Source organism: Pieris rapae, chromosome 1, assembly GCF_905147795.1.
Source record: "Pieris rapae chromosome 1, ilPieRapa1.1, whole genome shotgun sequence".
In the NCBI taxonomy this organism is placed as follows: domain Eukaryota; kingdom Metazoa; phylum Arthropoda; class Insecta; order Lepidoptera; family Pieridae; genus Pieris; species Pieris rapae.
The window spans coordinates 7,227,542-7,255,426 of record NC_059509.1 but is presented as its reverse complement, the minus strand read 5'-3'; the positions used below and the strand labels follow the sequence as shown (position 1 = coordinate 7,255,426).

At 32.8% G+C, this 27,885-nt stretch overlaps 1 protein-coding gene across 3 annotated transcripts; it reads left to right on the top strand.

Annotated features, from left to right (window-relative positions):
* The first annotated feature begins 445 nt into the window (after positions 1 to 445).
* On the top strand, positions 446 to 27,885 carry LOC110994387 (solute carrier organic anion transporter family member 5A1). Of its 3 annotated transcripts, XM_022260993.2 has the most exons (17): positions 450 to 601; positions 704 to 727; positions 9,195 to 9,323; positions 10,463 to 10,621; positions 11,031 to 11,166; positions 11,233 to 11,449; positions 11,838 to 12,037; positions 14,824 to 14,965; positions 19,020 to 19,124; positions 19,798 to 20,031; positions 21,326 to 21,490; positions 22,099 to 22,300; positions 23,003 to 23,175; positions 23,584 to 23,818; positions 24,150 to 24,341; positions 24,969 to 25,117; positions 25,361 to 27,885. In XM_022260993.2, exons 3-17 carry the CDS (start codon positions 9,256 to 9,258, stop codon positions 26,062 to 26,064), a joined length of 3,081 nt encoding a protein of 1,026 aa, XP_022116685.2. In that variant the 5' UTR covers positions 450 to 601; positions 704 to 727; positions 9,195 to 9,255; the 3' UTR covers positions 26,065 to 27,885. The 3 variants fall into 3 exon arrangements, with proteins under 3 accessions (XP_022116684.2, XP_022116685.2, XP_022116683.2); XM_022260992.2 differs by lacking the exon at positions 704 to 727 and having other exon boundaries at positions 446 to 601; XM_022260991.2 differs by having other exon boundaries at positions 450 to 727.

Sequence of the window (27,885 nt, the reverse complement as noted above, 5' to 3'; positions counted from 1 at the left end):
ATATCACTGGCACGTACAACATTGCCATCTGTCGAGATATTTATAAGACCACGTTCAACTACAAATTGAAACAGTCACACTGTGTTGCTTCTTTTATTACAGATGGCGTTATAAACAACTCATTTATTCCAATAATAATTAATGGATGCCGTTAAAACACGACGTAGTGTTATTACAGATAGCAATCAATAGATGTCACTAGATAGTATAATAAAAATATATGGTATATATTGCAAAAAAATATTTTATAATGTATTTTTTTACTATAGTGGATTAAAGAAAGCACGTTCTTATTCAATTAATTTTTCTGATAATTTAAAACGATGGTAGTGATCGATGAGTGATGATTTGCGATTTCTAAGCTCGGACGCTTGTCCATTCATATTCCTGGTGCGTGATTGGTCTAAAATCTAGTGCTTGTTCAAAACTCATCGTTCATACTTCACAGCTGTGATCCGTCATCAGTCATCATCTGTGGTTCGACGTTGAATTTCGTTCATGTGTTTAGTGATTGTGATGTGAAATTTCGATGGATTTCTCTGTATAGTTTTTATTAATTACTTTGGGATTTTTTGGTTTTAATCACAACTAAAATAGAAAGGTCAGTGGCATGGAAATTTCATTGTTTACATAAATACTACAGTGATATTACGTCGACATAAGTGCAGTCCATTTCACAATAGAAAATATTTTGTTTTTCTAGCGCTTACAACAGAATACATAGAACGTGAGTAATTCATTTTTGTACATAAATATTGAAAATTTGAATGTCTGGAGGCAGAGGCTGGAGGCTCTTTACGATATTTAATTTTAAAATCTGCAAAAAAAAAGTAGAAAGGCATATCTACTTGATGTTTTCTAAGTTGCAACTTAAAATCGATTGTATTAATGTTTGTGATTCTCGATCTCGACCATTAAATGTAGCTTTAAACTTTGTTTACTTTCTAAATACAAAATGTATGTCTGGCCTTGTAGACAATATGTTACACTTAACATTTTCTTTATGTTTTAATGATTGTGAATGACTGATCTGATTGAAAGTTATTTAACCAAACAGTTTATTGTTGTAGTTATAGGTATAAAATGTGTATTGTGTTAAGAACAATTGATTTTATGATATTATAATATACAACCTAATTACTTCATTTCATGTTTACAAGATACATATGATGAGGAACTCCTGCTGTTTACTAGCTATAAAATAACTTAATGTTGTCAAAAATAAATATCTATTTATATCTACATACCTATGTATTTGTATAATCTTCAGATTATACCTTATTCATAAGGTTTTCTTTGATTTGTGATTGATACCAAATATGTGTTGATATTATCAAGCATCATTTACTTACTAATCACCTATTTTGATTGAAACAATAATGAATTCTATAGCTTGAGTTACTTTGTTGGATGATGTCTTAAGATTGAAAGCCTTAGAAAAACCTAACTTAAAAAAAATAATAAACACCGCAAATATTCTTTGGATAGTTAATGGTAATAAACCAGAAAAATAATGCAGGTTGAATACATATATTATGTCTTATTGTGAAAAAAGGAGCAGACAACCCAATACATATAATATTGAATGAAAATAAAAAAAGTGTCCGATGTATTTTCAGATAATAATTTCGGGCTATAACAAAGCTGCAAGCAAGTATTTCAGTATCATACAATCTCATAATACTTCTGTATTGTGGAAAGTGTTTATCCATGTGCATTGAATTAACTTCAACCACTTAACCAAAATGTCTGGTTGGTTTTATTGTGACAAATCATTATTATGTAATACTATATATGTGGAAGTAACTTAGGTTAACAATTTCACAAATTTATCACCCATTACAAATTTTTGATAATTCTAGAAGTCTTACTATTTTAGCCTGTATACTTATAAATGAGTATAAACTAATATTATAAAAGAGTATAAAATAATTTTTTTAATCATGTATTTGGTATTTAACATAAACCTGGAGTTTCAAACTTGTTTAATAAATATGTTTAAATGTATTATTTTATTGAAAACATTTCCGTGATAAAACTCGTCAATACGTCCTTATACTTTTTGTGATTAACGTCGTATTTAAATTATTAATTAACATGAATTTTAATTATCATTTCAATTGAAAAATTATGCAAAAAAAGTTTTTAGTCCTGACACATAAATAAAATCTGAGTAGACAATAAAATGACATACCTACCTGTCCCTTGTGCCATTAAAATTCTAACAACGATCAGAGATGCATTGCACTTTCTATATTCAACAATGGATCCTTTGTATGCATTACGCCTCGACTTATTTCACCGTATTTTTGACAAAATGTTTTCATTTGCTATTTATTATTTATTTAATGTCTTTGTCATCTCTCTTTATCGTATTTTTTGTCTTTGATTTTTCGTAGTCTCCTTATACCCAAGGCTTCATTAATAACATTTTATTCAGACAGTTTAAATTTCGCAATGAACCGTTAGTTACATAGATTCACATTCGTAATAAATGAAAATCAAATCAAGGGATGTGTAACTCGCCAACAATAGCTTTCTTGATTAAATCAGTTGGGTTACGAGTTCATAAAAAGTATTATGGAGAATAATTTTAAACGACATTTCCCTTACGATACTGAGAGCAAAGGGCGATTGCATTATTGTTGTTTTAACAGCAATGGAGGTCAATTGGAACTGCGCTATCGCAGTTGCGAGCCGATGACCTTATCGTAGACGTGCCGTGCAGCGCAGCTGTTTAGCCGAATTTGCGTTTAAAACAAATCATGACACAGTTCCGCAATACTTTGTTTTAGTTTCATTTAAAACGATCAATATAATAAAGTGGTATACGCATAGCCGAGCCGAGATGCAATGCACGGGTCGTGGGCGCATACGTCTAGAACCATGTTGATTGGATTAAAATAATGAGCTAATTGTGACTTGTTGTAGCATCCTAGCCTAGATTTAGTTCATAACAGTATAGGCATTTATGTATTTTGAATTTTCACTGCGATTTGATTCTAAGCTTCTATACATAATATAGATTTTACAACGACAGTCCTATTAAGACGCAAAATATATTTTAGTAGATCTTATATCTAATAAAAACCATCTAATCGAAATAGGAACTGATTCATTTCTACTCTATTTTTAAAGTTGTCTTAAATTACAAAACACCGTCATGACGGAGTTATGTGACATATTATTGCTCTAACACAATAACATCTACCTGTTATTTAAACGTTAGATTATTTGAGGAACAAGATATTACAATTGTTAATAATAAGTATAGAATGTGATTGATGTATTTCAAAGCATTTAACTACCTTTAAGAAAATAATCTACAGTAATTAACCGTCCGGCATTATTAAATTTAAGTTATATTAAGCATTGTACCGTTGTGCTTTATAAATTAGTTTTTAATTTACGTATAACCCGGTAACCATGAGATGAATCTGTACCTGACTCGACGATTGGTTCGCTGGCGATGACCCGGTGGACGGTCGCTCACCTCGTCAACGTGTTTGATTCTAGAACTGTCCTATTGCAGACCTAATTATACCCAGCATGAATGTTAAACTAGTTCAAAAATAATATCGGTTATTATAGATACTAAAGAAAGCTTTGCTGTAGAAAAAGACAGTTGTTATAACTGCTACATTAATGATTTTGTCTCAACTATTATAATGTTTATTTTGCAATACTGAATAAAATAACGCAACCTCTCTGTATTTCGTACTCAAGGCAATAATTTTTATGATTATAATAAAAAAATCGAACAATTCATTATCTGCTTAAGGTCGGTCAAATTATATTAAAGTATTATCATGTAGAACTAATGGTTCATCAATGTGCCAGTGAAAAATAATAATACGAGGTATTCGTAGATATTTGTCTGCTCACTATCTCGGTCCACACAAGTCCTTGTCATCTTTACCCTTCCTTATCGGAGATATGTTAGAGAACAGCCAAATTTTAGAGGTTTTCTTAAAAGATAAAGCGGCCTCGTTTGAAATATATGATAAAATTACAGCTGTATCATTAAAAATATGCCTATAGAAATAAATTCATTCACCGACCTTTTATCGAAACTATCCGAAATCGAACTCTCGATTAGTTTAGATGCAACAGACAAACAAACCACAATAACAAACATTACAATATTATCCCTGCTATTTCGTCTAAATAAAAATATATATAGTCCATGCCTCAAGCTCAAATCTCGTTTATGACTAATATATAGTGCATATTTTTTAATGTAATGCATGTAATCAAACTATGGACAATATAAATCTCCGACCGAATTTTGATAATTGGAAAATGGGAAATTCTTTAGAATTTGTATTTTAGCGAAATAATTGAATAAATAGAATTTATATTTTTGTTTAGTAAGTCGTGACGCTCATCAGTACCACTACAAACATTTGTTTAATTTAGATATACATACCTCTTTCATTATTTACAGTACTATTTTTTTTTAAATCACAGTTTGCTTAAAAAATTGCAAAGATATATAGTGTAATGGTAAGACTAGCGATGTCAAATAATGTTAATAAAATGTATGTTGCTTGAAAATTAAATTATGCTAAAAACAATAACAATGTTATCAGTTTGTTTGAATTTTAAATTTATGAGGCGCAATATGGTGAAACGATGCGACGTATTTTGTTAAAATTATGTTATGCTACATTTATATTAATAAAGTAGAACTATTTTGCTTGAATGTCATTACTTCTGTTCGTTTATGAGTCAAGGTAAGATTAAAAGCGAGCCATGTGATATTACGCCATATTGTCACCAAACAATACGTGCCTTGATTCAAACAATAACTCATATCAGTCTTTGAAACGTAACAACCTAACAATCTTATTTTCGACTATCCGTGCATGACGTATTAAGTTATTTATTTATCTTAATCGAAGAGAACAGTATAGGAACGCGATGTTCAATATATTTCTTCAATATAAGGTTCAATTTCACTCTAAAATATAAATATTTACAATACCTTATTTACTTAAATAATATTTCCTTTAGCATTTTATGATTAAGCACTCCAGCGGTGACATCAAAAGTTCCGAATTATAATGGGACCATTTTCAATACAAGTATGTCCATATGATTATATATTTACCCTATTAATAGCAGAATGTTACGCATTTAACTAAATTGACAGTATACAATATCAGGAGATAGACTAATGATATCGGCTTACTGGTGATATATCTAAAGTCTAAAGTTTTGCATAAATATATAAATAATTTCTATCTGAAATAGAAAACACTTCTAACTAGGCAATAAGTCAAATCAGTGTAGTTGTTTTTATTGACTGATGTCTGATATGATTCCTTTTGTTGACAAGCTCGAATGAAATTACTGGAAATCTTTTATCACAGAACACGTGCTATGAACTAATCACGGCAAGCTACAATAGACGTAAAGAAACTATAACACGGCGAAACCTAAGAAATGTGTCTAAACGAAGCCTCAATAATTCATTTACTCAAGATTTTTCCCTGTAACACAAAAATCCATAAAAAAATTCAAAACAGTTATAATTTGTTTTTCTCGTTTTCGATTGCGGTCATAATTACTGAATAGCTGAAAAACTAATGTTGTATTTTATGTATGTTTTATGTATGAGGATTATTGCGTGATTTTCAACTAGCTCCTAATAGTTAACAGCCTGCGATATATATCGACCGGCAACGCATATTGGCTAAATTAACCTTGACAGCACACCCACTTTCACAGGTAGGAATGAGGTATCTAACGTTGAATGCGGCTAGGTCGAAACTCAAACTGTTTCTTAATGACGGTCAACAGATTCCTTTATGTTCGTTTGGATTCTAAAACAAGCGTTATTTGGAATGATTGTGAATCTTAATTTGTCATTTGCGCTCACTGTTTCATCATTACATAACTTAAAACCTTAATTATTTGGTCACTCTAGAGGCATTTTTTGAGTTAATTAAACAGATGACATATGCCAATTCAAAAAGTATTAAAAGGTTTAAGGCCTGTGTGTAAACTGGTATAATATTGTCAAACAGTAATTAAATATGTTTCTGTAACGTCAAATTGTTATATAGACTGTCAAGTATAAGTTGGCGTTCCAGTGGCGGCGCCTCCTACAACCCTCTGTGTTGCCACTTTTTTTGTTTAGTTTGGATTGATGGATATTCTTAGATATTACATTAAAGGTAAATAAAAAACTCAATAACAAAAAATTATTTTTTATAGTAATTATGGTCTGTTAGAGGCATTATTCCTTCCATGAATTCTTCAGAGTCATCTGTGTCAGAAGAATCTGAGTCGCTGCTATTCAAATCAATTAAAAATGGTTCCATTACTGTTTCAAGGCGGTTGTCTGTCATACGATAATTATTTTCAACATTTATAACGTGATTACAGTGTTTCTGCCTTGGACTGGAATTGTCATCACAAGCTGTGGATGTGGAAGGTCCTTGAGCTGCTTGATTAGGGACTTCAGTTCTCGCTGTAAAATTACTTTCCATGATTTTTCCCTCTGAAACTATACGGTTCACGGTTCTTTCAGAAACACCTTAAATAAAACAAAAAATATTTTAAGTTATCCATCAATCACATTTACTTTCAAAAGCAATTATTATTTTTCCCTAAATTTGGGGATATAAATATCACTTTTAACTGGCAATACTTTACCTGTCAAAGCCGCTGTTCGAGCATTCACTTGTTGAAATGGAATAATCGGCCCATTGTTACGTTTCTCCTCTTCACAAAAACGTTTTACAGCTAGAATAATTTCTCTAGCTGCACTCCGCACTACTTTTGGCATGTTTCGTAATGATTTTTACACTTTAAAACACAAATTATTAGCACCGACACACGTGAGGCTACCAAGCTGTTAGAACTGTCAACACAACTGTCAAAATTAGTACCTTTTTCTGCCACACGCCAACTTACACATGACAACCTATAAACTTTCGATCGGTGTCCGCAAACTGTCGCGAACGTCATGGCGTTCATAAATGGTTTGAAATTCGAAATTTAAATTAAAATAGCGATCCAGCGGAGACTTAAGGACCTATCCGGTCGCCCAACTCCAAAACAGTACATTGTTTCTTTTCGTTTTCTGTCATCGTTTTTTTGAAGTAGGGCAAATTTTGAAATATGGCAATACACGATTTAAATAACTTCGATCGATAGAAAAAAATACAAACATAGCGATTTTTGACACTTTCAATTAATTTTATGACGAAAAATTATTTAAAGAACTTGATTTTGAAATTTACACGATATATTTTATCGCAAGCCAAGTAATCCATTTCAGAAAAAAATTATAAAATTACAATAATGTCTTACATTATTGTAATTTTATTTTATTACTAATTGTTATAATGGGCCGGCGCGCCTCAGTGCTCCAGCTCTCCATTGCGCACCGCAGTCCACCCCGAGACACTAAAACAACAATTCGTGCTGGGCCCTATCCCTTAAGTAACATCACTAAACAAGTTAAATGTTGTTTTTAATTAAACCACCTTGTCAAATATTTTCAAAATATTTACCTGTTATGAGTAGTACTACCCAGAAGTGTCCTAAGATTACTACATTCCAGTGTATGGTGTAGTCCATGATTACCCATGATCTTGAAATAGACATTTAGTGTGTATTTTTCCATTCAATTTTTGGCATCTGCTCCGTTCCGCAATTTGTTATATAACATTGCAGGTACTGACTAGACAAGGCTTCTAAGTAACTTGTACTAGCAACTCGATTGATTTATCGATCTACTGAAATTATAAGATTAAAGTCTATTCGATTAATTGGCTCCATAATTGAAGTGACCTACAGTTATCCTTTCTGGCTATACAACCGAATTAAAATACAAACATTTTCATCAAAATATCTTAAAGGTTTCTCCAAGTGTGTGACACTTGTATGAACACTCGTGCCATTATTCTTAGATTAGATTGCCTGTAAAAAAAATTATGTTGGAATACGATTAGGCCTCAGTCCATCTACTGTTGCTACCATTTGGAAAAACCAAGACGCGATTTCACAAGCGGAACTGCAGGAAGTGTCCTGAAAAAATTGGAAAGCCTAAATACGACGACTTAGATCAAGCAATTTTGGAATTATAGTTATTAAGTAGTTAAATTTGTTTGTTTTTTCTTTTCCCTATAAAGAAAATTCTCTATAATGAAAAAAGATACTCGGTCATTTGAAATTCGTTATAAAGATATTATACTGTATATGTAACTTAAATGTAACACTTTAATCGTTCATAGGCTATAGTCGTTTTCAAAAAATAGAAAAATATCTTAAATAAAGTGCATATTATGTTAAAAAGATGTTAAATACGTAAACGTTAAACCAGTTCACTGCCATCTTATTTCATAATTATATCTATATTATTTAGATTGTATTTTATACAGTTATCACGGGCTACAATTTGGTAACATTTCAGAGATTATTAAATCATTGATTTGGAACATATTAATGGATCTAATATCCAATGGTATATTGGTATTACGTAAAATCAGCAATACTAGTGAGTCACTGCCAAATATAGAGCATTGCTGGAGGCCAAAAGTAACACATGCAGGCATCATGCAGGAGATAACGGCTCTCTTTTAATACATTATGACAAAAGTAGATTTAAATGTCCATTGATGAACAAAACATATGAATGTTACCTTATTTATCTATGAAAGTTCTTTTTTGAGATGAAATATTTTTTCCAGAAATATTTTAATTTAAAAGTGTTTTATTAAAAAAAAAAGCGCGTGCGTACCAAGTACACATGACAGAAGTAAAACTTCTTTGTAAATTATTACTAAGGTCAAAACCCCAATAGATGATCATGATGATGATGATGATACTCCATCTATTTGTTTATCTATATTCACACAGTTTACATGCTGTATACGTGCTAATGATAATATAAATAAATAAAAAGATGCGTTTACTGCACAAGGTGTTATGCGACAGAATTTTCATCTAAATTTCATATATGTAACTACAAAACGAATACATCAACCAATAGCGTGTATTTTTTCTCGATCTCCCTTTCTCACTCTCTCTCAATCGCTCTCTCCCTTTTCATCGACAAAAACGCTGCACATCTTCGTGACGTTCCCTAAAAATTTAACCTGTGTCAGTCAACCTAAACAAGTGTCACATCAATAAAACACTTCTTCACTGTATTAAGATTTTGCTTTTGTTGTCCTCAGGTGGAGCAGTGTCGAGCAAATTGTTATGGGCGTGCGGTGAGAAGCAGAATATATCTACACAATGGAAGGCGAGAAACAGCAGAGTGCCGGTGGCGCAAACGCCGCGCCACAACACAGGAAGGGACACAGGTAAATTGATTGCTCAAGTACTCCTTTGTATGTAATTGTGAATGGAACTTATATGTAAAGAGCAGAAAGCTGACAATGTACTTATCCGCTGTCATGCCATTCACCGAGGTCTTGGGACTGTCTCAAAAAATACCTCCATTCTTAAAATGATACTAAATCGCGTAGCTTTTGTGGGTTTAAATGCCTTGAGTTTCGGTTTAAATTTAAGAAGTGTACGTGTGCACTTCAGAGTTATGCAGGTTGTATGACCTTTTAAGTCTCAAATTCTGCAAAGTTTGAACATGTTCCATTTTGATTACCGTATCACGCTCTAGCGATTGATTTTCCAATTTTCATGTTAATTGAGCGATGAATTTGAAAGTGTCTGAATAAGTTATCATTCCCGTTGCTAGTGCTGAAATATTTGATTGTATTTGCATAACGTTACTTACTTTTATGTATGTAATTTTAACCATGTTCTCATTATCTATGCGCACAATTTTGCACCTGTTGTAAATGTTATTTATTTGCACTTGTTATCTATTGTTTAATATTAGCAATTTAAATAAAAAATTACAAAGATTTACTATATTATGATCGTCAGCCATGTGTTTAAATTTTTAAACTTGACTTTTTAATTGTTTTTATTTACTTAAACGTTTAGCTACAGTAATAATATTAGTATGATTCATTTAGGGAGTGAGTATAATAGATAACGACAATTTCTGGGTAATTTTAACACCGTAATTCGATAAGATTTGACACACAGATATTGTATGGTTTGCGACACGTGTCCCACATTTACATCTAGGAGACTCACACCTATCGTACACACAATGCTTTAGTCATCACGTTTATCTCAGTACGCCATAAGAGCACGTTCCAAATACTCCGTTAAATGTGCGTACAGTTATAGTCGCCATCATTGTGTCGTGAGAAAGTGAAATCGCTAAATTGATGACGTCATCGCGGTCGCGAAAACTAACCGTGTTAGCATTGTTTTGTTTTAAGGAAGTTACGTTGTCTTGATTCGATATGACGGATTTATCAGAACAATTGAGATCTTTATTGCAGAGGTAGAAGAATTTTTCACACGACTAATTACTCACTGATATAATTGAATACCTGGTTTAAATAAATACTTCTTGATGGTATTTTAGGAGACAAGAATCAATGTACGCCATGACAGGCTTATACGCGGAGTCCGGTTGCACAGAGGGTGCAACCGACGCAGCCGGTCCCAGCGCCCCACCATCGCATCCCCCACGAGAATCTATCAAATGTCACAGCAGAAACCCATCAGCTGGTTTATGCGACAGGTATGCACTAAGATACTTACGTTTTATTTTGGAAACTGTTAGCTCGACCGTATTATACCTTAGTATCATGCTACTTTGGTATGATAATGTAATCACAAATATTAGATAAGCAAGTAACTAAAGTTGGAGCTTATTATCTATAGAAATATGATGTAAAATTTGTTTTTTCTAAAAAATGCAAATGATCTTGTTCAATTGTCTGCTCTGTCTTGGTCTCAGATTTAATCCGTTTTTTTCATAATTTTTATTTTATATACAAGTAGTGTCATAGACAGAAAGTCCATTGGTGCGCGGCCGAGCCTACAATCTCAGAAATGAGTCACACGCTGAAGCTGAGCCTATTATTAAAGATGTAAATTATAGTATAAAATAATTTAATACAAATATAATAAAGTCAATATTCTTGCAGAGATCGGGAACGAGAGAAAGAGAAAGAGAAGCCTCACCAGTTATTCCCAGAAATATTAGACATTCCTCATGACACACGAGACTGCGGTATCCTATCGTGGAGGCCGTTATTTATACAGAGATTCTCTAGTATTAAAGTAAGAGACGTAACGATATTTGTTAAATAAACAAATGACAGTGCTTATAACACGGATATTTTGCAGGTTTTCGTATTTTTCCTTTCGTTCCTGGTGACGCTTCAACAGGCGTTAAGCTCTGGGTACATCAATTCTGTGATTACAACAATAGAGAAACGTTTCGAGATACCTTCCAGCCTCTCTGGGCTCATTGCGAGCAGCTATGAGATTGGCAACGTCATCACTGTAATTTTTGTGTCATATTTGGGCAGTAGACGACATATTCCTGTGTGGATTGCAGTTGGTAAGTTGTTTTTTATTAATATATAATATTATAACTTTCTGTGATATTTTTAAAGTTTAGACTTAAATTACTTTTTGTTTTAATGTCCAAATAGTATCTCAGTGAAGACTTTTTAATAAAAAAAACTGTGCAATTTCATACAAAACTATCGTTGTTAAAGTTCAATAAAATTATCACAAGTATAACTTTGAAACGTTTATCCTATTTTTTTAGTTTTATATTTATTAAGATTCTACATTTCTCTAGTCCTTTAATGTTTAAGCACTTTAGGCGCTCGTTAAAACACGTATACGTTCGTTAGTTATCAACATAAGAGAATCATCATCTTCAAGACGTGATTTCCTTATGATCTGACCATGAATACTTGTAAACAAGCCATGTGTTTTAGGTGCCGTTATAATGGGTATTGGATCGCTGGTGTTTGTCGTTCCGCACTTTATAGCGGAAGTGAACAGCGAAATGCTGTCGAACAACAAATCAGAGGAAAACATCTGTCGGCCTGCCTTCCTGGAACAGGATATGGGAGGACTGGGAAGGTTGTCGCAAGGGCTCAGACCGAGCAATTTGAGACCCGACAATTGTATTAAGGTAAGTTTTATTTTTATTTACGAAGCATATATACAGATTTTTCTATTGTTAACAGAGATGTAATTTTTTTAAGATCAAGCTAATGAAAACTATTACTATAGCTAGAACAAACCTTTTTTTTTTTTCGATTTACTTAATCTATATTCGTCTCCTCCTTGAACTCAATTAATGTTAAAATACAAAGATTTACCAATAGTTTGGAAGGAAAATATAGACGATTTTACTTTTCGACTTTTAAAATAATAATTATTTTGCTGTTATGACGTGTGTTTTATCAATTTGTGACTCTCGACCCATTCATATCGACCCAGTGATAATGCGATTCATTCTCTTTGGAAATAAAAAAAAAATATTATATACAGACAGGCATAGTCCATTACATATAATAATAATAAATAAAACATTAAATTTTATTTTGTTTATAAAAAAAGACGTCATTTGCTATTGGGAACGTGTTTTTAAAATGATAAAAATTTTGGTAGTAAAATAAAACTTGAATTTTTTACTACGGATATAGTCTACAGCTATGCGTCGGTGTATGTACTGAGTTCTATATAGCAGTAACAAAAATAACAAATATAATTAATTTGTTTTGGCAATTATATATATGTTGTCGTACTTAATATAATGTTACGTATTACTTTGTTGAAAACAAAGAAAAGTCTCTTCTTCGTGACATCAATAGACCGGGACAAATATAAACATTAATTGATTTGTTATGAAACGAGGTCTTACCCGCTTACGTTGAAAAGAGTAAAGCGTAGTTTAAAAAAGCTCTGGTTCACAGCTGGCGGATTGCGGATTTGTTTTATAACATATGAATTGTATACAATTCTCTCTCAAAATACTCTCACCGCATTGAAATAGGTTTCGTTTTATTCGTTTAAGGATACGGCGATTGATTATTGGAATTGATTTGTCTAATGCAAAAAATATAAATTAAAAAAATAAACATACGCAAAATGAGTTAATAATAATAGTAGTTTCTTGTATCGGAGACCAAAACTCTTTTTGGGTCACAGAGTGAGGATAAATAATAAAAATATTTCCAAGATTATTTTTGTTATGATTTTGCTTATCTTGCCGATACCGCGTACAAATTATTTGAAGAGGTCTATTAAGTATGAGGATGTGAAATAATTTAATAAATAACCATCTAAAATAAGAAATATTAGTGTTTAAAAAATTAAAATAGCATTAAATATACACATCAAAATGATCTAAGTTTAGGACGGATGTCTGATAGTTATTAATATTCTATTTTTTTTTTTGTTTTTCTCTAGAGTAAGATATATATTATATACAGAATGTATATATATTATATACAGAATGTATATATATTATATACATTCTGGTTATGCACTTCTTGCATTCATCATTTCTATTTTTTTTTCTTACTGGGGTTGCCTGGAAGAGATCGCTTGTTATCGATAAGGCCGACCGTTGCATTCCCTTGTAATTTTTATGTATTGTGTCATTTGTGTTTCTTTGCAACGAAGTGTAAATAAATAAATAAAAATAAAAAATTTGTAATGAGTATTCAAGTTCTTAAAACTTAATGTATCTGACTATGCAAAGCACGGTTCACTATAGGGCACGCCTTTATTTAAATATTTTAAAGGGCTAGTCGTAATTGCATCGACCAGTGTTGGTCTAATGGCTTTACGTTCGACTTTCATCCCTGAGGTAGTAGGTTTGACCGGCTGTGCACCAAGTTCATTAACTTGTATGGAAGGAATACATCGTGAGTAAACCATACTTAGATGGCGTGTGTCAGGCACAGACTAATCAACTACTTGAGTATAAACATTTATTTCTTTAACTACACTGAATAATTAACCGATTAATATCTACGTGTTATGACTTGATCGAATCCAATTTTAAATATTACGTAGGTAGAGTAAAAAGAATTTGCTATTAATTACTAAATTAAGTAATTTACGTGAGCCAATGATGTTACTTGTGTAATGTTTTAATAAAATACCAATTATTGTTACTAGACGATTTACATTTTAGGATTGGATTATCATCATATATTCCATGTTATCTTATTAAATAAATTTAATGCATATGTTGGTGGATCTTCCAGTCCTCTTTTTCATTACTACTAAATCAGTCCATTAAAACGTTTTAAACTAGCAGCTATGTATCTCTTTTCATTACATTGTAAACACAATTCGACGCTAAGAGACAAAACATCACAGTAACCGTGCAACAACCGCGATAGAGCTATTTAAGGGCGATATAAAACTGCTCCTACAAAATGTCTCCTATGACCGCCAATACAGACGTTTAATTTTATTGCATAGTGTGAAATATATAACAGATAACGGTCATTTAATGATACAATTGTACTAATAGTGGTGGAATTGCCGCTAATTGAATCGTAAATGCATCGAGAACCGAGCTTTAAGTTGCAGATGAATTTAAAACGTAACCATAATGAGTTGGTGATTGAAAGGAATTAAATAGTAGGGCTGTATGTAAATTAGTAATTTAATCTCAGTCTACGCCATTGTGAAGTTACTTAGTACTCTATTTTCCTTTATAAAATATTAATTCAAGTAACTATGTCCCTTAGGTGGGGCAGAGGGCAAATCTGAATGTTTACATTGACCCTTTATCCATACTTTCAATATTTATTTATAAAACTTTTACGATATTTTGTGATGGACCCACAAAATATAATAAAAATCACGTGATGCTTTTCATATTATGTTTTTATTATAAGCCTTGGACTAAGAACCCTTTTGTTCACATTTTTTTAATTAAAGTATTCTTCACAGAGTTCACCGAGCACATTCGGACCGGTGATGGTGTTCATCGTCGCACAAGTGTTATTGGGATGTGGGGGTTCACCCCTTCTCACACTCGGCACCACGTATGTGGACGACCACGTAAGACCAGAGTCCTCCAGTATGTATATAGGTAAGTTATTCAGCAATATACAAAATGTAAAATTGTTTGGTAAATAAAACCTCCATTTGTTTCAATAAACAATAATAATCAAACGTCTAATGGCAAACAGTTTAACCAATTTCTTAATGACACTGGAAGAAACGCTAGTGCTCATAGATTATATTATGTATAAGGTTAACCACAGTGAATATTGTATATAGAAGGTAATGTTAGTTTTGAGTCAAATAAAGTAATGTTTATTATTATTATTATTAAATTGTTACGGCTTTCATACTCCGGTTGTGTTCTATATGCGCGATTAACACTAGCTCGTACGATGAAGCGTAAGGAATCTGAAGTCTGAACCGATTGTTTGTGACGTCGTGGTCGCTCAGACGACCGATCACCTTACCTTACCACCTTAAAGAAACAATAGCAATCTAACACCCATGCAGTGTTGTACTGCTAATGCATTATTAATGTTCTAAATCCTAATCATGTTGTTCTACGATACCTATAGGTATTCCGTATAATTATGAATCGTATTTTACATAGACCACGAAAGAAAACGGAAGACATTAGTTTCCATAACCAAAAGTAAGATGTACTTTCATCCTATGACTTTAAATATAATTATTATTTGATCAGATCGAATTGATTAGATCATTTTACATAATATACTTATGAAAGTATATGTGCAGTATATACTTATTACTACAGTAAAAATGTGTTATAATGACATTGAAGCGACTACTCATATTTGGTCGTAAAAACCGATAGTCGTTACGTTGTTATTAAGTACCTAATACAATAGAATTCAGTCGGTACCTTTGAATTTCATCAATACAACCGGTATGTTGGTCTAAACGATGTTGTCGTAAACGCTTTTGTCTGTATAAGTAATACGAAAACGCCAGAGATTTTACCATATATGCTAAATTGTCAGTCGTGCAATATTAATTTATTTCTCCATCACCGTGACTCGCAATTAGCATTTATCTATAGGAAGCTGTGATTGTTTCGGTATAACAAAGCAATGACCTTTCGATACCTCTCCAATCCCGTTAAATATTTGTTTCATCAGTAAATGGTATGTTTGGACAATATCTATATATTGAAAAGAATCGAAGAAATCTATGTTTGTGTAATATGTAAGGCGTAAATTCTTAAACGAATGATTCAAAATTATTTTACCATTAGAATGCTGAGTAAAATAGGCATATTAATTTCCAAAAATTCTAATAAATGTCTAGCCCTGCAAAACCGTAACAAGTTGTAATGAACAATCATGTAACTAAGAGTATGTGAGTAAAGACGCTGTATTTATTATCGATAAAATGTAATTCTAAATAATGCAATAGTAAATTTATATTTCACGCTTATAGAAATCTGTTTTCTTCAACATCTTATTCAAGTCGCCGGAACTCCATCAAAACGTAATCATCCATAGCATTTAATTAAAAAAAATTGTAAACAGTATTATAGGTATAATCGAACTAACCTTTATACAGAAATCCAGAGATTCCTTTTCGTATATAAACATATAATTCTTATCTACCATTTGAAAAAGGTATATGTTTTGCCAAGACCACGTCTAAGCTAATTTAATAGTTAGGGCTTCTCTAACTAATGGCCATGAAGGAGTTTATTATAATTCTTCAACGTAAACCATTTTCTTAACATGAAAAATAAATTCTATAATAGTCTTGCTTTCACATGATTTATGACCCGTCACAGTTTCAACAAAGAAAGTGCTTATACCCTCAATTGCTCTTATCGAAAATAGCACTATTCACGTATTATTCAACGTTTGATAAGGTTTTAATAGTATTTAACAAAACCTTTGTTTTATGACAGTAAAAGCCTCTATCGACCTTCCCGTAAATATTTATTGTAATATCGAACGGTGCGTTGTAACCACACGATGTCTCATAAGCGAGGTGTACGGCATACGGCTTAGTTCAACGAACCCCTACACCCAGACGTGACTTTGCTCTGTTACCGTTTTTATTACCAAGTACAATTCCCATCTAAATAAATAGCTGAAAGGTTATACTTTCCCCAAGTAGAGATATTTTTAATTAAAAGTAAGTAAGGGGAATGATCTCCTGTTAAATTTGAGCACGTGGCGTACGTTGCTGTGACTTTGATGTACTTTTTTTACTCAAATAGGATTAATAAAAGAAAAGACCGGTTTATGCCTGCAAAAACCAATATCATTTTTCGGCTCCAAAACTTATTATGCCTAACGTCAAACGATTTTGGGGATTAATGGGGGAAATATCGGCCGTGCCATCGTTCATATAGGAAAAGCCATGAAACTAATTGCTCATCCGTATGCAGTTTAGGAATTTCCGAATGCAAGGGTAAAAATAGATCAATAGTGCATAATTAATTAGTATAATGTAATAGCCGCGAATCGAAATATCGCTAAATGTAATACATATATTGAAACACTGTCCGTTGCTCATAATTAAATAGAACATCGCTAATTGAATTATTTTGAGGTTCATGTATTTCTCAATATATCTTCTCCGTGTTGTTTTAAAAATAAATTATGGTTTTCACCAGTTTTCAAGATTCCCTGAATGGCTAAAATTTGAGTTTGGATTCAAATTAATATTGGTTTTGGAGCTAGCATGTAATTGGGTATTATGTTGTATGTATTAGTTATGGCGCAATACACTCGAACAACCCAACCCCAGGATTCGATTAGGAAACCTTGACCCACCGCTTACCCTGTTATTTAAAAAATAATTCCGTCATGTGGACACAATTCGCTTATGTAATTTTTCATTGACAATGCGATGTTTGTGTTTACAAGAAGTCTTCTATTTCATTATGCTCTATGTGCACATAGAAGGTGCACCTTTGCACTTTATTTATAGTGGTGCGAAGTGTAACCCAGCTTATGTGGCGTATCAATAGGATTTAGTTTATAAATCTAGATATAAGATTAATTACCCGTATTTATGATACAAGGTGCATCATGGCTGACATACCTGGCATTGTGCAAACACAAAGAGCTAATGATCGTTTTTTACTTTTAATTTTGGGCTTCGGTTTCGAAAAAGAAACTTTATGAAAGGCCTCAAAGGATGTCGAATGAGTCATTTTAATGAATCATCTCCAATAACAGTATCGTAGTGCTTAAAAAAAGGTTTTATCCGACATCTTGATCGAATGACCCTACGTAGTACGTCAAGTATTTCTCGTTGGTAACTTATATCGCGAGAGCCTCTCATATAGCCTTCAGACGTAACCACTCTCTTTGCTTCTATAATTTAATGTCAAGTATTGTCATGACATTTGATTCGGAGACCTTCTCGAAATAATCTCTTGAGAGTTAAAGGTTAAATTTTTTATACCTAAAATTTGTTTCATATAAGGAGATACAAATACTTACGACTAATATAAGCGAAAACTTTACGAAGTAAGACCGTGAAACGAAGAATGACCTAGTTTGGAACCGCAATGACGGAGCGATGCGTCGAGACATGTACCTACTGTGCCCTTATTATTCGAAAGTAAACACGAGCCATGCTCTTGCTAAACGTTTCTGTTTAGATGTCTTTTATATATAACAAAACGATTAAAATTAAATAGGAAATACATTTTAAGTCATCATCTGGCATTTAGGTTATAAATTATAATGCATTTAAAGTGAATGAAGATAAAAGAATCTCAATATGTATCAAATAAATGATCTGCACTATACATAACGTAACAATTACGTAATATACTTACGTAAGCGAATATTGTGAAACGTGCTAATCCCGGTTATATATTAATTAAATATGTATAACATAGCAAATCTCTTTATCATAAAGATTATGTATTTCGTTTTCAAGAAACTAAACCAACGATGCGAAAAGTAGGTGCCATTTTAATATGCAAACACTTATTCGGAAATACAAGTATGTTTATGGAAGTACAAGGCTTAAGAATATTTTAAAATTAATTATTTTTTAATATATCAAGGCATAAAGATGAATTAAGCTACCGCAAGGTACATAGCGAGCTAGAAAGTAAGAAATCATCTAAGCATTATTTTGGAGCTTTTAAAGTTGTATTGTGTTTTCAGGTTGTATGTACAGTATGGGCGCTTTTGGCCCGGTCTTGGGCTTTTTACTTGGTGCTTATCTTCTTTCTTTTCACATGGACTCCCTCTCTGGTGGACCTACAGTAGGTAAGAAATCGTTAAGTGAAGTCTAAAGATTTACGTAAATAAATTGTTAGTATGAATATTAAATAAAATGTGATGTGTTTATCCGTATCGTACGTATTAGGAACTGTTTAAATGGTGTCATTTAAAATGTCAGATGCTTTATTTGATTTCTCGGTATATGTCAATCTAATTATATTACCTTGAATTTGTTAGTTTATTCCTGGTGCTTTAAAAAATACCGTATAGTTGGTTTAAATAATAGCCTTGAAATAAAGCGTAACTTATTAATTAACCAACAGGAACTCCAAAACTATATCTTTATATGGTTGCGTGACACACGCGTTTAATTAATTATAAACTGTCATTACTAATACCATTCTTCTAATTACATTCATATAGTTTTAAAGCATACAATTTAAAATTTGCATAAGTTATAGTGTTCTATCTATTAACCGTCTTATTGATTTCACGTTTTGAATGGGCAATTAAGATAATATATTCGTGCGTGCGTCCTAAACAAAACATCATAACGCCATCTATGGCTCAGACTCAAAGTCCGACGTCATAGTATAGAATTTTTGCTTATATTAATTCAATAATCTATTTGATTGACGCAAGTTCTTACAAAACAATTTTAGAGAGTAAAACTCGGAGTGAGACTTAATTAAAAACAATAGTTTCCTATTCATTTCAGATCCCACTGACCATAGATGGGTAGGAATGTGGTGGGGTGGATTTCTACTCGGTGGTCTTTTACTTATCCTTATAGCCATACCATTCTTCTCCTTCCCCAAAGTGTTGGTACATGAAAAGGAGAAAATAAGACTGGTGGAAAAAGCAGCTGCCGCCAGTGGGTCCGGTACATCTAAACCGCCACCTAAACCTCAGAGTGGTATCAAGGATTCTGGATATGGCAAAGATATAAAAGGTAAACTCTTGCCCATTTGTAATAGACGTTAATATCCATACATAATTACAAAAAGTATTTTTATACATTCGAGTAATTAAAAATTATCAATATCATAAAAGGAAAAATGTGTCTGCCCCTAACCGCGATGTAAGCTTATCTTCAATATATGTGTACATAACAGTTTTCCTTGATCCATTACATTTAACAATTAGAATATAAGAATAATGTTTGAAATAATTTTAAAAACACTGAAATAAATTCTATGTCTAATCTACCTTTTAAAAACTTAGTTCGTCGAATTTTATATTTTACATAATATATGATACTAGCGGATCCGACAGACGTTGTCCTGTCTACACGTCTTTAATTTCAAAATTTCAATTTTTAATAAGCCATTTTGATGAAAATTATTATTCAAATGTTATGACAATATCTAACGATCCAGCACATGGTCACACACGATATAACACAATGTTAACAAAACTTTTTATAAATTTCGGGACAGACTAAAATTAAAATTCGAATATTATTTAAAATTTGACACTGCGATGGTAGCGCCGTCTGTCGGATCCAATGTAAAACATTCTAAAATCAATCAATCAACAACTAATAAATTGAAAATTAATTAAAAAAACATTGTCCAGCGGACAAAATTGTGATTCTAAACCATTCCCAGATCCGCTTGAACACATACAAAAAATTTCGTCTAAATCGGTCCAGCCGTTTAGGAGGAGTTCAGTCACATACACACGCACACAAGAAATATATATATTAAGATTTTTTATCGGTAATCTATACGCATGATTGGTTTTAGTGTTGGCACTCGCCACTAACACTTTTTGTTTAGGTTTTTACTACGTTTTTTTACCGTAAACGACCGTGAACATTGTTAGTCCTAATTCTTGTGTAAATTAAGTTTTATTGATTTCTAAATACAGTAGCAACTGCGTGCCAATTGAATTAATATTATTGGTTATTTTAAGTTTATATGCCTGATAAGGTATTCTTTTTTTTTTAATTTAGTCTCATTAGAATTAAGAAGATAATTGAGCTAAGATTCTACCTTTACCGTGTGGTCCTTGGCCCACTTCCACTTCCAGGCATATAAAATTGGCGCATTGTATATTTATATGTACCTCAACAAAAATATACGATATTTTCTGGAACTGTCTGTCTGCGTTTGTTTCTTGGACATGAGCGCCTGAGATGATGATTGCAAATCTATATTTATGTTGAGATTTTGACTTGCCGATATATTGCTTTTTAGTATGCGTTTTCCTTTTCCCACTGAAAATGTACGCTTTCTCATTAGATATTCCTGTGTCAATGTGGCGTCTTCTCAAGAATCCCGTCTACGTGGTGACGTGTTTAGGCGCCTGCATGGAGCTGATGATTGTATCTGGATTTGTCGTATTTCTGCCCAAGTATTTGGAGACTCAATTCAGTCTGGGAAAGAGTCAAGCCAGCATGTTCACAGGTATACTTAAAATAGATCTGAGTTCTGACACAATCAAGATATAAATGTCTGAGAAAAAGAGCATTAACTATTAATAATAATAAATACGTTTATTTTGAAACATAAGATCATCATGGTATCACTAGTATCTAATGCATTTGCTTGAACAACTGGATTATTTTAAAGAGAACTTTGACATCCATTATAATTATTTAAGTTTAAAGTCGAATTTTAAAATATTGGTCTAAAATATTATCAGAAAAAAACAAATAAAAATATCCGCGGTAGGACTTCATTCTTGAATTATTGATATTATTATTTAAGTATATAAGGAAAGGAACGGAAATATTCTAGATAATATCATGACAATTTATTTAACCTGTGGCATCGTCGTGCGGTAACATCAGAAAGGACTCTTGGTACATTTATACACTATGTTCACCTGAACCTTTTAAGTCCTAAGTCTTTTGTATCCACTTTTAAAATAACCTAACCGTACCAACCGTACAGAGCTAATGTTAGACGTCTAGATTTTGAATCTAAAAACTAATTATTTTAATTTCGAAGCACAGAATACTGATGGTAGTTTAAAAAGGAGGAGTTTTAATCGTACGCTTGTTATCCTACAGGATCTGTGGCCATCCCAGGAGCCTGTATCGGCATTTTCATGGGAGGTTGCCTTCTGAAACGTCTGGAGCTTCGACCGAAGGGTGCGGTTCAATTCGTCCTGATATCAAACACTATATGTCTCTCGTGCTATGCTTTACTATTCTTTCTGGGATGCGATAACATCAAGATGGCTGGAACAACTATACCTTATACGAACCATAGGTAAGTTTTTTTATTAATGAAATTATCTTCTAGTGTTTATTTTATTAATTTCATTGATATTGTTATAAAATTCAATAGACTAAGGTTTTTAGTCGAATGTAGTATGCGTTGTAGTGTTCGTAACACTACAACGTTGTTTTCAACCACTTACACAAAAAATAACTAAAATGCAGTAGTGATTAACGATAAATATTAAAATTAATCAAAAATATTTTATTTAAATAAATACAATATTAGTAAATACTATCACCGTCGTATATGAAATTGATTTAAAACACTAAAATATTATTTATTTATTCACACTGTTCAATTGTACTGTTACGAAACACGTGTTCTAAATATAAAAATACTAGAATATACAACTTGAACATAGTTATCGATTTCCATGCCACCTAGACCTAACTTTACGATGTCGAATTTAGGTGTTGGTGTGCGCGCGCATCATAAAAATTCGCTCTCATCATTTTGCTCCATCGCGCCAAAAGAAGTATAACTTCAAAAATTGGCTGGCTTTTTTATAAAAAAACGGGGAGACTCACGGTGGACTTAAATTTTAAACATATTTGAAAACTTATAGCCATATATTCTATTATCTATGTAGCATTCTAATTGTGAAAGCATTTTTAAACCGGTCCATTTTTTGAGTTTATTCGTAACAAAAATACAAATCTCTCTTCTTCAAATTATATATTTATCTTGCAGCAATCTAGAGCCGTTTAAAGTGAATCTGACGGCTGCGTGCAACTTCAACTGTTTGTGTACCGAAACTGACATGGAGCCAGTGTGTGGGAACAATGGGCTCACATACTTCTCTCCTTGTCACGCCGGATGTGCCGCTTTCTCTTCCTCGAGATCTAACTTTACAAACTGCGCTTGTGAGTAAAATTTTTCCAAAATTTAAAATATTAACAAAGTTTAATTTTTACTTTTACCTGTCAAGAAATACATAATATTTATATTTTTGTCATAACATCTTTAAGTGCGATATATTTTTAACTAGCTACCCGCCCCGGCTTCGCACAGGTGCAATGCTGATACTAAATACACTACAGAAAATCTGTGAACGTTGTATATAAAAATGTGGGTTATCCATAAGATCCATCACATATACCACTTTTCTGTAGACCTTTTCAATGTGTACAATACTTAGTACATTATTTTGATAAAACTCGTAGGGTTTGCAATGTAAGCGGAAAAAATGTAATTATTTGACGTATAGTTTATTAATAAAATTAATCTTGAAGACAAATATCTTTAGTAAAAGACACTGGTTTACGTCGTAGGTGTACATGAAAACAGTCGGGATGCAATGGGCGTGGCCTCTGTAGTGGGCGGGGCATCCGCCGCGGCCTTAACTGCGGGTGCGCACGAGTACAGCGAAGTCACGGTGGTGCCTGTTGCCACGGCTGGCGCTTGCAATCCGCCATGCACCACAATCTTTCCCTTCTTGGTGCTGCTCTTCTTCATGACTTTTGTAGTCGCTGTAACCCAGATGCCTCTACTTATGATCGTGCTAAGGTAAGCTCCTTCTGTGTTAATTTTTTTTTTATCAAACAGGACCCCTATTGACACTTTGTCCAGCTACGTTGCAAGCCTTTGGTACGCACTTGTAGGACCTTAATTCACGTTTAATTTAATTATTTTACATATACACTACATACATTTTATGTATTATTTTGAAATTTAAGAATGAAATATAAACAAAGTATATATTACTATTGAAAATAATATTCCTTGCTCGTGTGCGACTCTCAACAATCTGGCGTATATGAAAACAAACGTTCTGTTCAGAACACAATCAAACCTGCCCACGTAGTGATCTCTGTCACTGTCATTTGTATATCCACAGATCAGTAAGCGAAGAAGAGCGTTCGTTCGCGCTGGGCATGCAGTTTGTGATATTCCGTGTGTTCGGTTACATCCCGGCACCTATAGTGTTCGGCAACCTTATTGACTCGACGTGTCTTCTGTGGAAGCAAACCTGCAGTGGCGTCAACGGAGGCCGTTGTCTTCTCTATGACATCGAACAGTTTCGATACAGGTATTCTTTAGTTATGTATAAACGACTAACTTTTAATTTTGTTTTTTGCGTGCATACTAGCTTTGTCTTTTTGTTAAAGAAGATTTGTTTAATTAGAATATACGGGAAATTTCTTCTGGATAAACTCTGAGATCTCTCAAAATGTGAGTGATTAGACCACTTATTTAATGCCTGTCGATTACAAGTGCCTTTGAGTTTTGTAGTTGTAGTGTGTAGTTTGAGAGTTGGCACCTTTGAGACCTTTGGCGTGCTCTATGACTTACAATAAATACATTTGTGTCTTATTTGTTAAATAAATAGAAAATTTAAAAAAAAAACTTTGATCCCTGTGGCAATGTACCTTTGGTTGTAGCAGCATTTCATCACTGTATAGCGATATTTATTTGTTGAGCGAGCACCAACTCTGGCGTCACCTGGCGGCGGAAGGTGCCAACTTCAACCTTGAATTAGTGTTAAAATATTTTGTAACCATAAATGTCCCAATTTGTGTGCGGTTGGTCAAATTGTTTCACGATTCGTGTTTCTATTGTCATGAAAATAAGTTGAAGTTATTTTTTCTTTACCGATGTATGATTGTCTTGGCCTAAATAATTGATGTGGATAATAGACATAAAATGTGTATTACAGATACGTAGGACTCTGCGGAGGCATCAAGATAGTGGCGTTGGGGATATTTATGGTAGACTGGTGGTTGGTCAGACGCCGCCGTCATCTTGAGAATGTCCCACCCCTTGACCACAAGGACATTGCTGGCTCCATCATCAGCCTCGACAAATGTAAGTCTCATCGAAATCATTTATTTATTACCGATTCGTGTTGTTACGCAAATAGAAAATATGATCCAAGCAATGAATAAATACTAAAAAAGTGTTTTGTATCTGGTTTTACTCTTTTAATCGTTTTTTATAAATGTTCTAAGTATACAAGACTAGACTAGTGTTTAAAAATTCCAAATTTATAAGTTCACTATATGTGTTTAATAGTTCTCATATATTTTATAAAATAAAATCCAATTTCAGTGTTCGAAGAACTGCCATCAGCGGATAACGCGAGTGGCTTCAGGTCTGGGTTGACCACCGGCCCTAGTTCCGCGATCACATCTCCAATGGACCCAGATATTCAACCAGAACATCACGGCACCAAACTACAGCGGACAGATTCCCAGTACTCGCAGGATTCCCAACCTCGCACGATCGGAAAGAACTCAAGAGTTCTGGTAGCTTCACGTCATCTGCGCAACGACTCCAAAACAATACAGCTGGAGCCCCGCGGGAGGCAACACTCCTTGGATGAACCTGAACGATCTCGCCCCGTCAGAAGCGACTCGAAACATTCCCGGGATGCTTTCCCGCGCTCAACGTCACGTGACTTCAGCGGACACTCGAGGAACAGCTCCCGTGACTTCAAAGTCCACTCCCGAGGGGACTCCCGAGATCTAAGCCTGGAACAGCTCAAGCAGCTGGCACTTAAGAGCATGGAGAGTCTCGACCTCACTGTTCTGCCGCTGAGCAAATGTACAGACGAAGAGAGCAAACGCCTCATCGAAAGTGCGGGTGTTCTACGCCATAGACGGACCAACTCGAAAGATTTGAAACCACCGGAGACGAAACACAAGCGGACATCGTCCCATCACATCACAATGGAGCCAAACGAGCTCAGTCTTCAGATACAAAAAGGTCGTAGTGCCGACCAGCTCTCGGTGCCATCCAATCCGCAAGTTTGAGATGTCCTTAGGTATGAGGAAGTGATAGGTGATGGGCTAATGTGCTGAGTGAAAAGCATCTGCTCCAACCTCCACAGGGAATCTCAAGACGGAGTATTTTCGTGGCGACAAAAAAAACTTTAGTGAAATTTTAAAGACTAAATTCGAAAGTGAGTGATAACTAGAGTAAATAATTTCTATATTCTTCACTATTACATTGTTAATTGATGAATGAATAAATGAGAAGACTGTACAAATTATTTCATCTAATAGCTTAAACAATGCAAGTGATTGAAAACCATATCTTAGTAGATATTAGGCTTACCATTCAAACTTGCTTTTGGCAGTTCTGTAGTGCCGATCGTAGGTACATTTAATCTAAAGCATCTTTTATTTTGTATTCACTTTAGGAAAATTTTAGTGCAATCTATGAATATGTAAATTTCATAATGATAATTATTTCAGGTTAAAGTAGTAAATTTAATAGATAATGTTATTACATTCAAAATTACTATTTGTACTTAATTGTCTTAAGCAATAATTTCATTTCAGTGTGATAGCAGATTATATATATTTATATTTTGACATGTCCCAGAAAATTATTCACAAATTACATATATTTACACTATAACAGAAATATTAATAACACAAGGCCTTAATACAAAAAACGAAGATATTCAAAATGTTGGATGCCCTTATTAAAATATCTGGTTCAATTAAAATCTTTAGAAAGTACAAAGTAAAGTAATTATGTCAAATTCTTAAGATAATGTCGTTTCTTTATTTTATATAGATTTTGTTAAAATAGACAATTTAATTATAAGAAAGAATAAAGTGCATCCAACTACTCGGCGGCGCACTTTTATTATACACTAATGATAACCTTTTAGTACATAATATCCTGCACAAAATAAGACCTTTTCAATATAAGATAGTAAATGTTTTGTTTGTTAGACATTCCTATAAAATATATTTCCTTAGTGATCAATAAATTTTTAAAAATACTAGAGTAGAATATAGAACACCAATACTATTATTTTGGATTTCAAATTATCTAAGTGATTGAAATATTTACGTCATGCGCATATAGAAATTGTTTTATCAGAATTATGTCTAAATTTTGTTTCAATTAATACAAAAATCTGAAGAAAAGGAAAACAGAAATGTAAAAATTTAGGTAGTTAAACTCCAATTAAGATAATCACTTCCAATTTATAATATCTTTGAGTGATTCATAGTATTCTCGTATTGATAGTGATCGTGATGTTGATAAGTGAGAAAGGAAATTTTTTTGTTTTATATATATACTTCTTACAAACTTAGTAGCAGTTTTTCTGTCTGTTCTCACATTGGGAGTTGTTATATATTACAAATACTAATTTTATGTCCAAATCTACTTGATTTCAAAACACTGGGGCAATTTAAAAAATATTAAAATCTAAAATAACTTTTGTTTCATATATTCATGTTTTGTTATTATTTACTTATTGGAATTTATAATTATCTGTCAATTTATGGGCTGAAATTTAAAATTATAGACTTTAATTACTATCATAGTGATCCACATTATTTTAGTATATTTTTTTTAATGTATCACAGAGATTAGTGAAAAGACAATTGTGTATGTGTAAATTTTGTCTTAGTGTAATTATTAATTTTAAGAGAGTCATAGTTTGATATGAATAATGTGTTTATCTAAAAATGCCTTACAATAGCCTTAAGACTTGATACTGATTTAGCTGTACTGTTGTCACATCAATCACCAACATTATTGTTTGGTATTGATATCTAAACTAATTTGTTGCATTTAGTGATAAATAAAAATTGCATACATATTTTAAA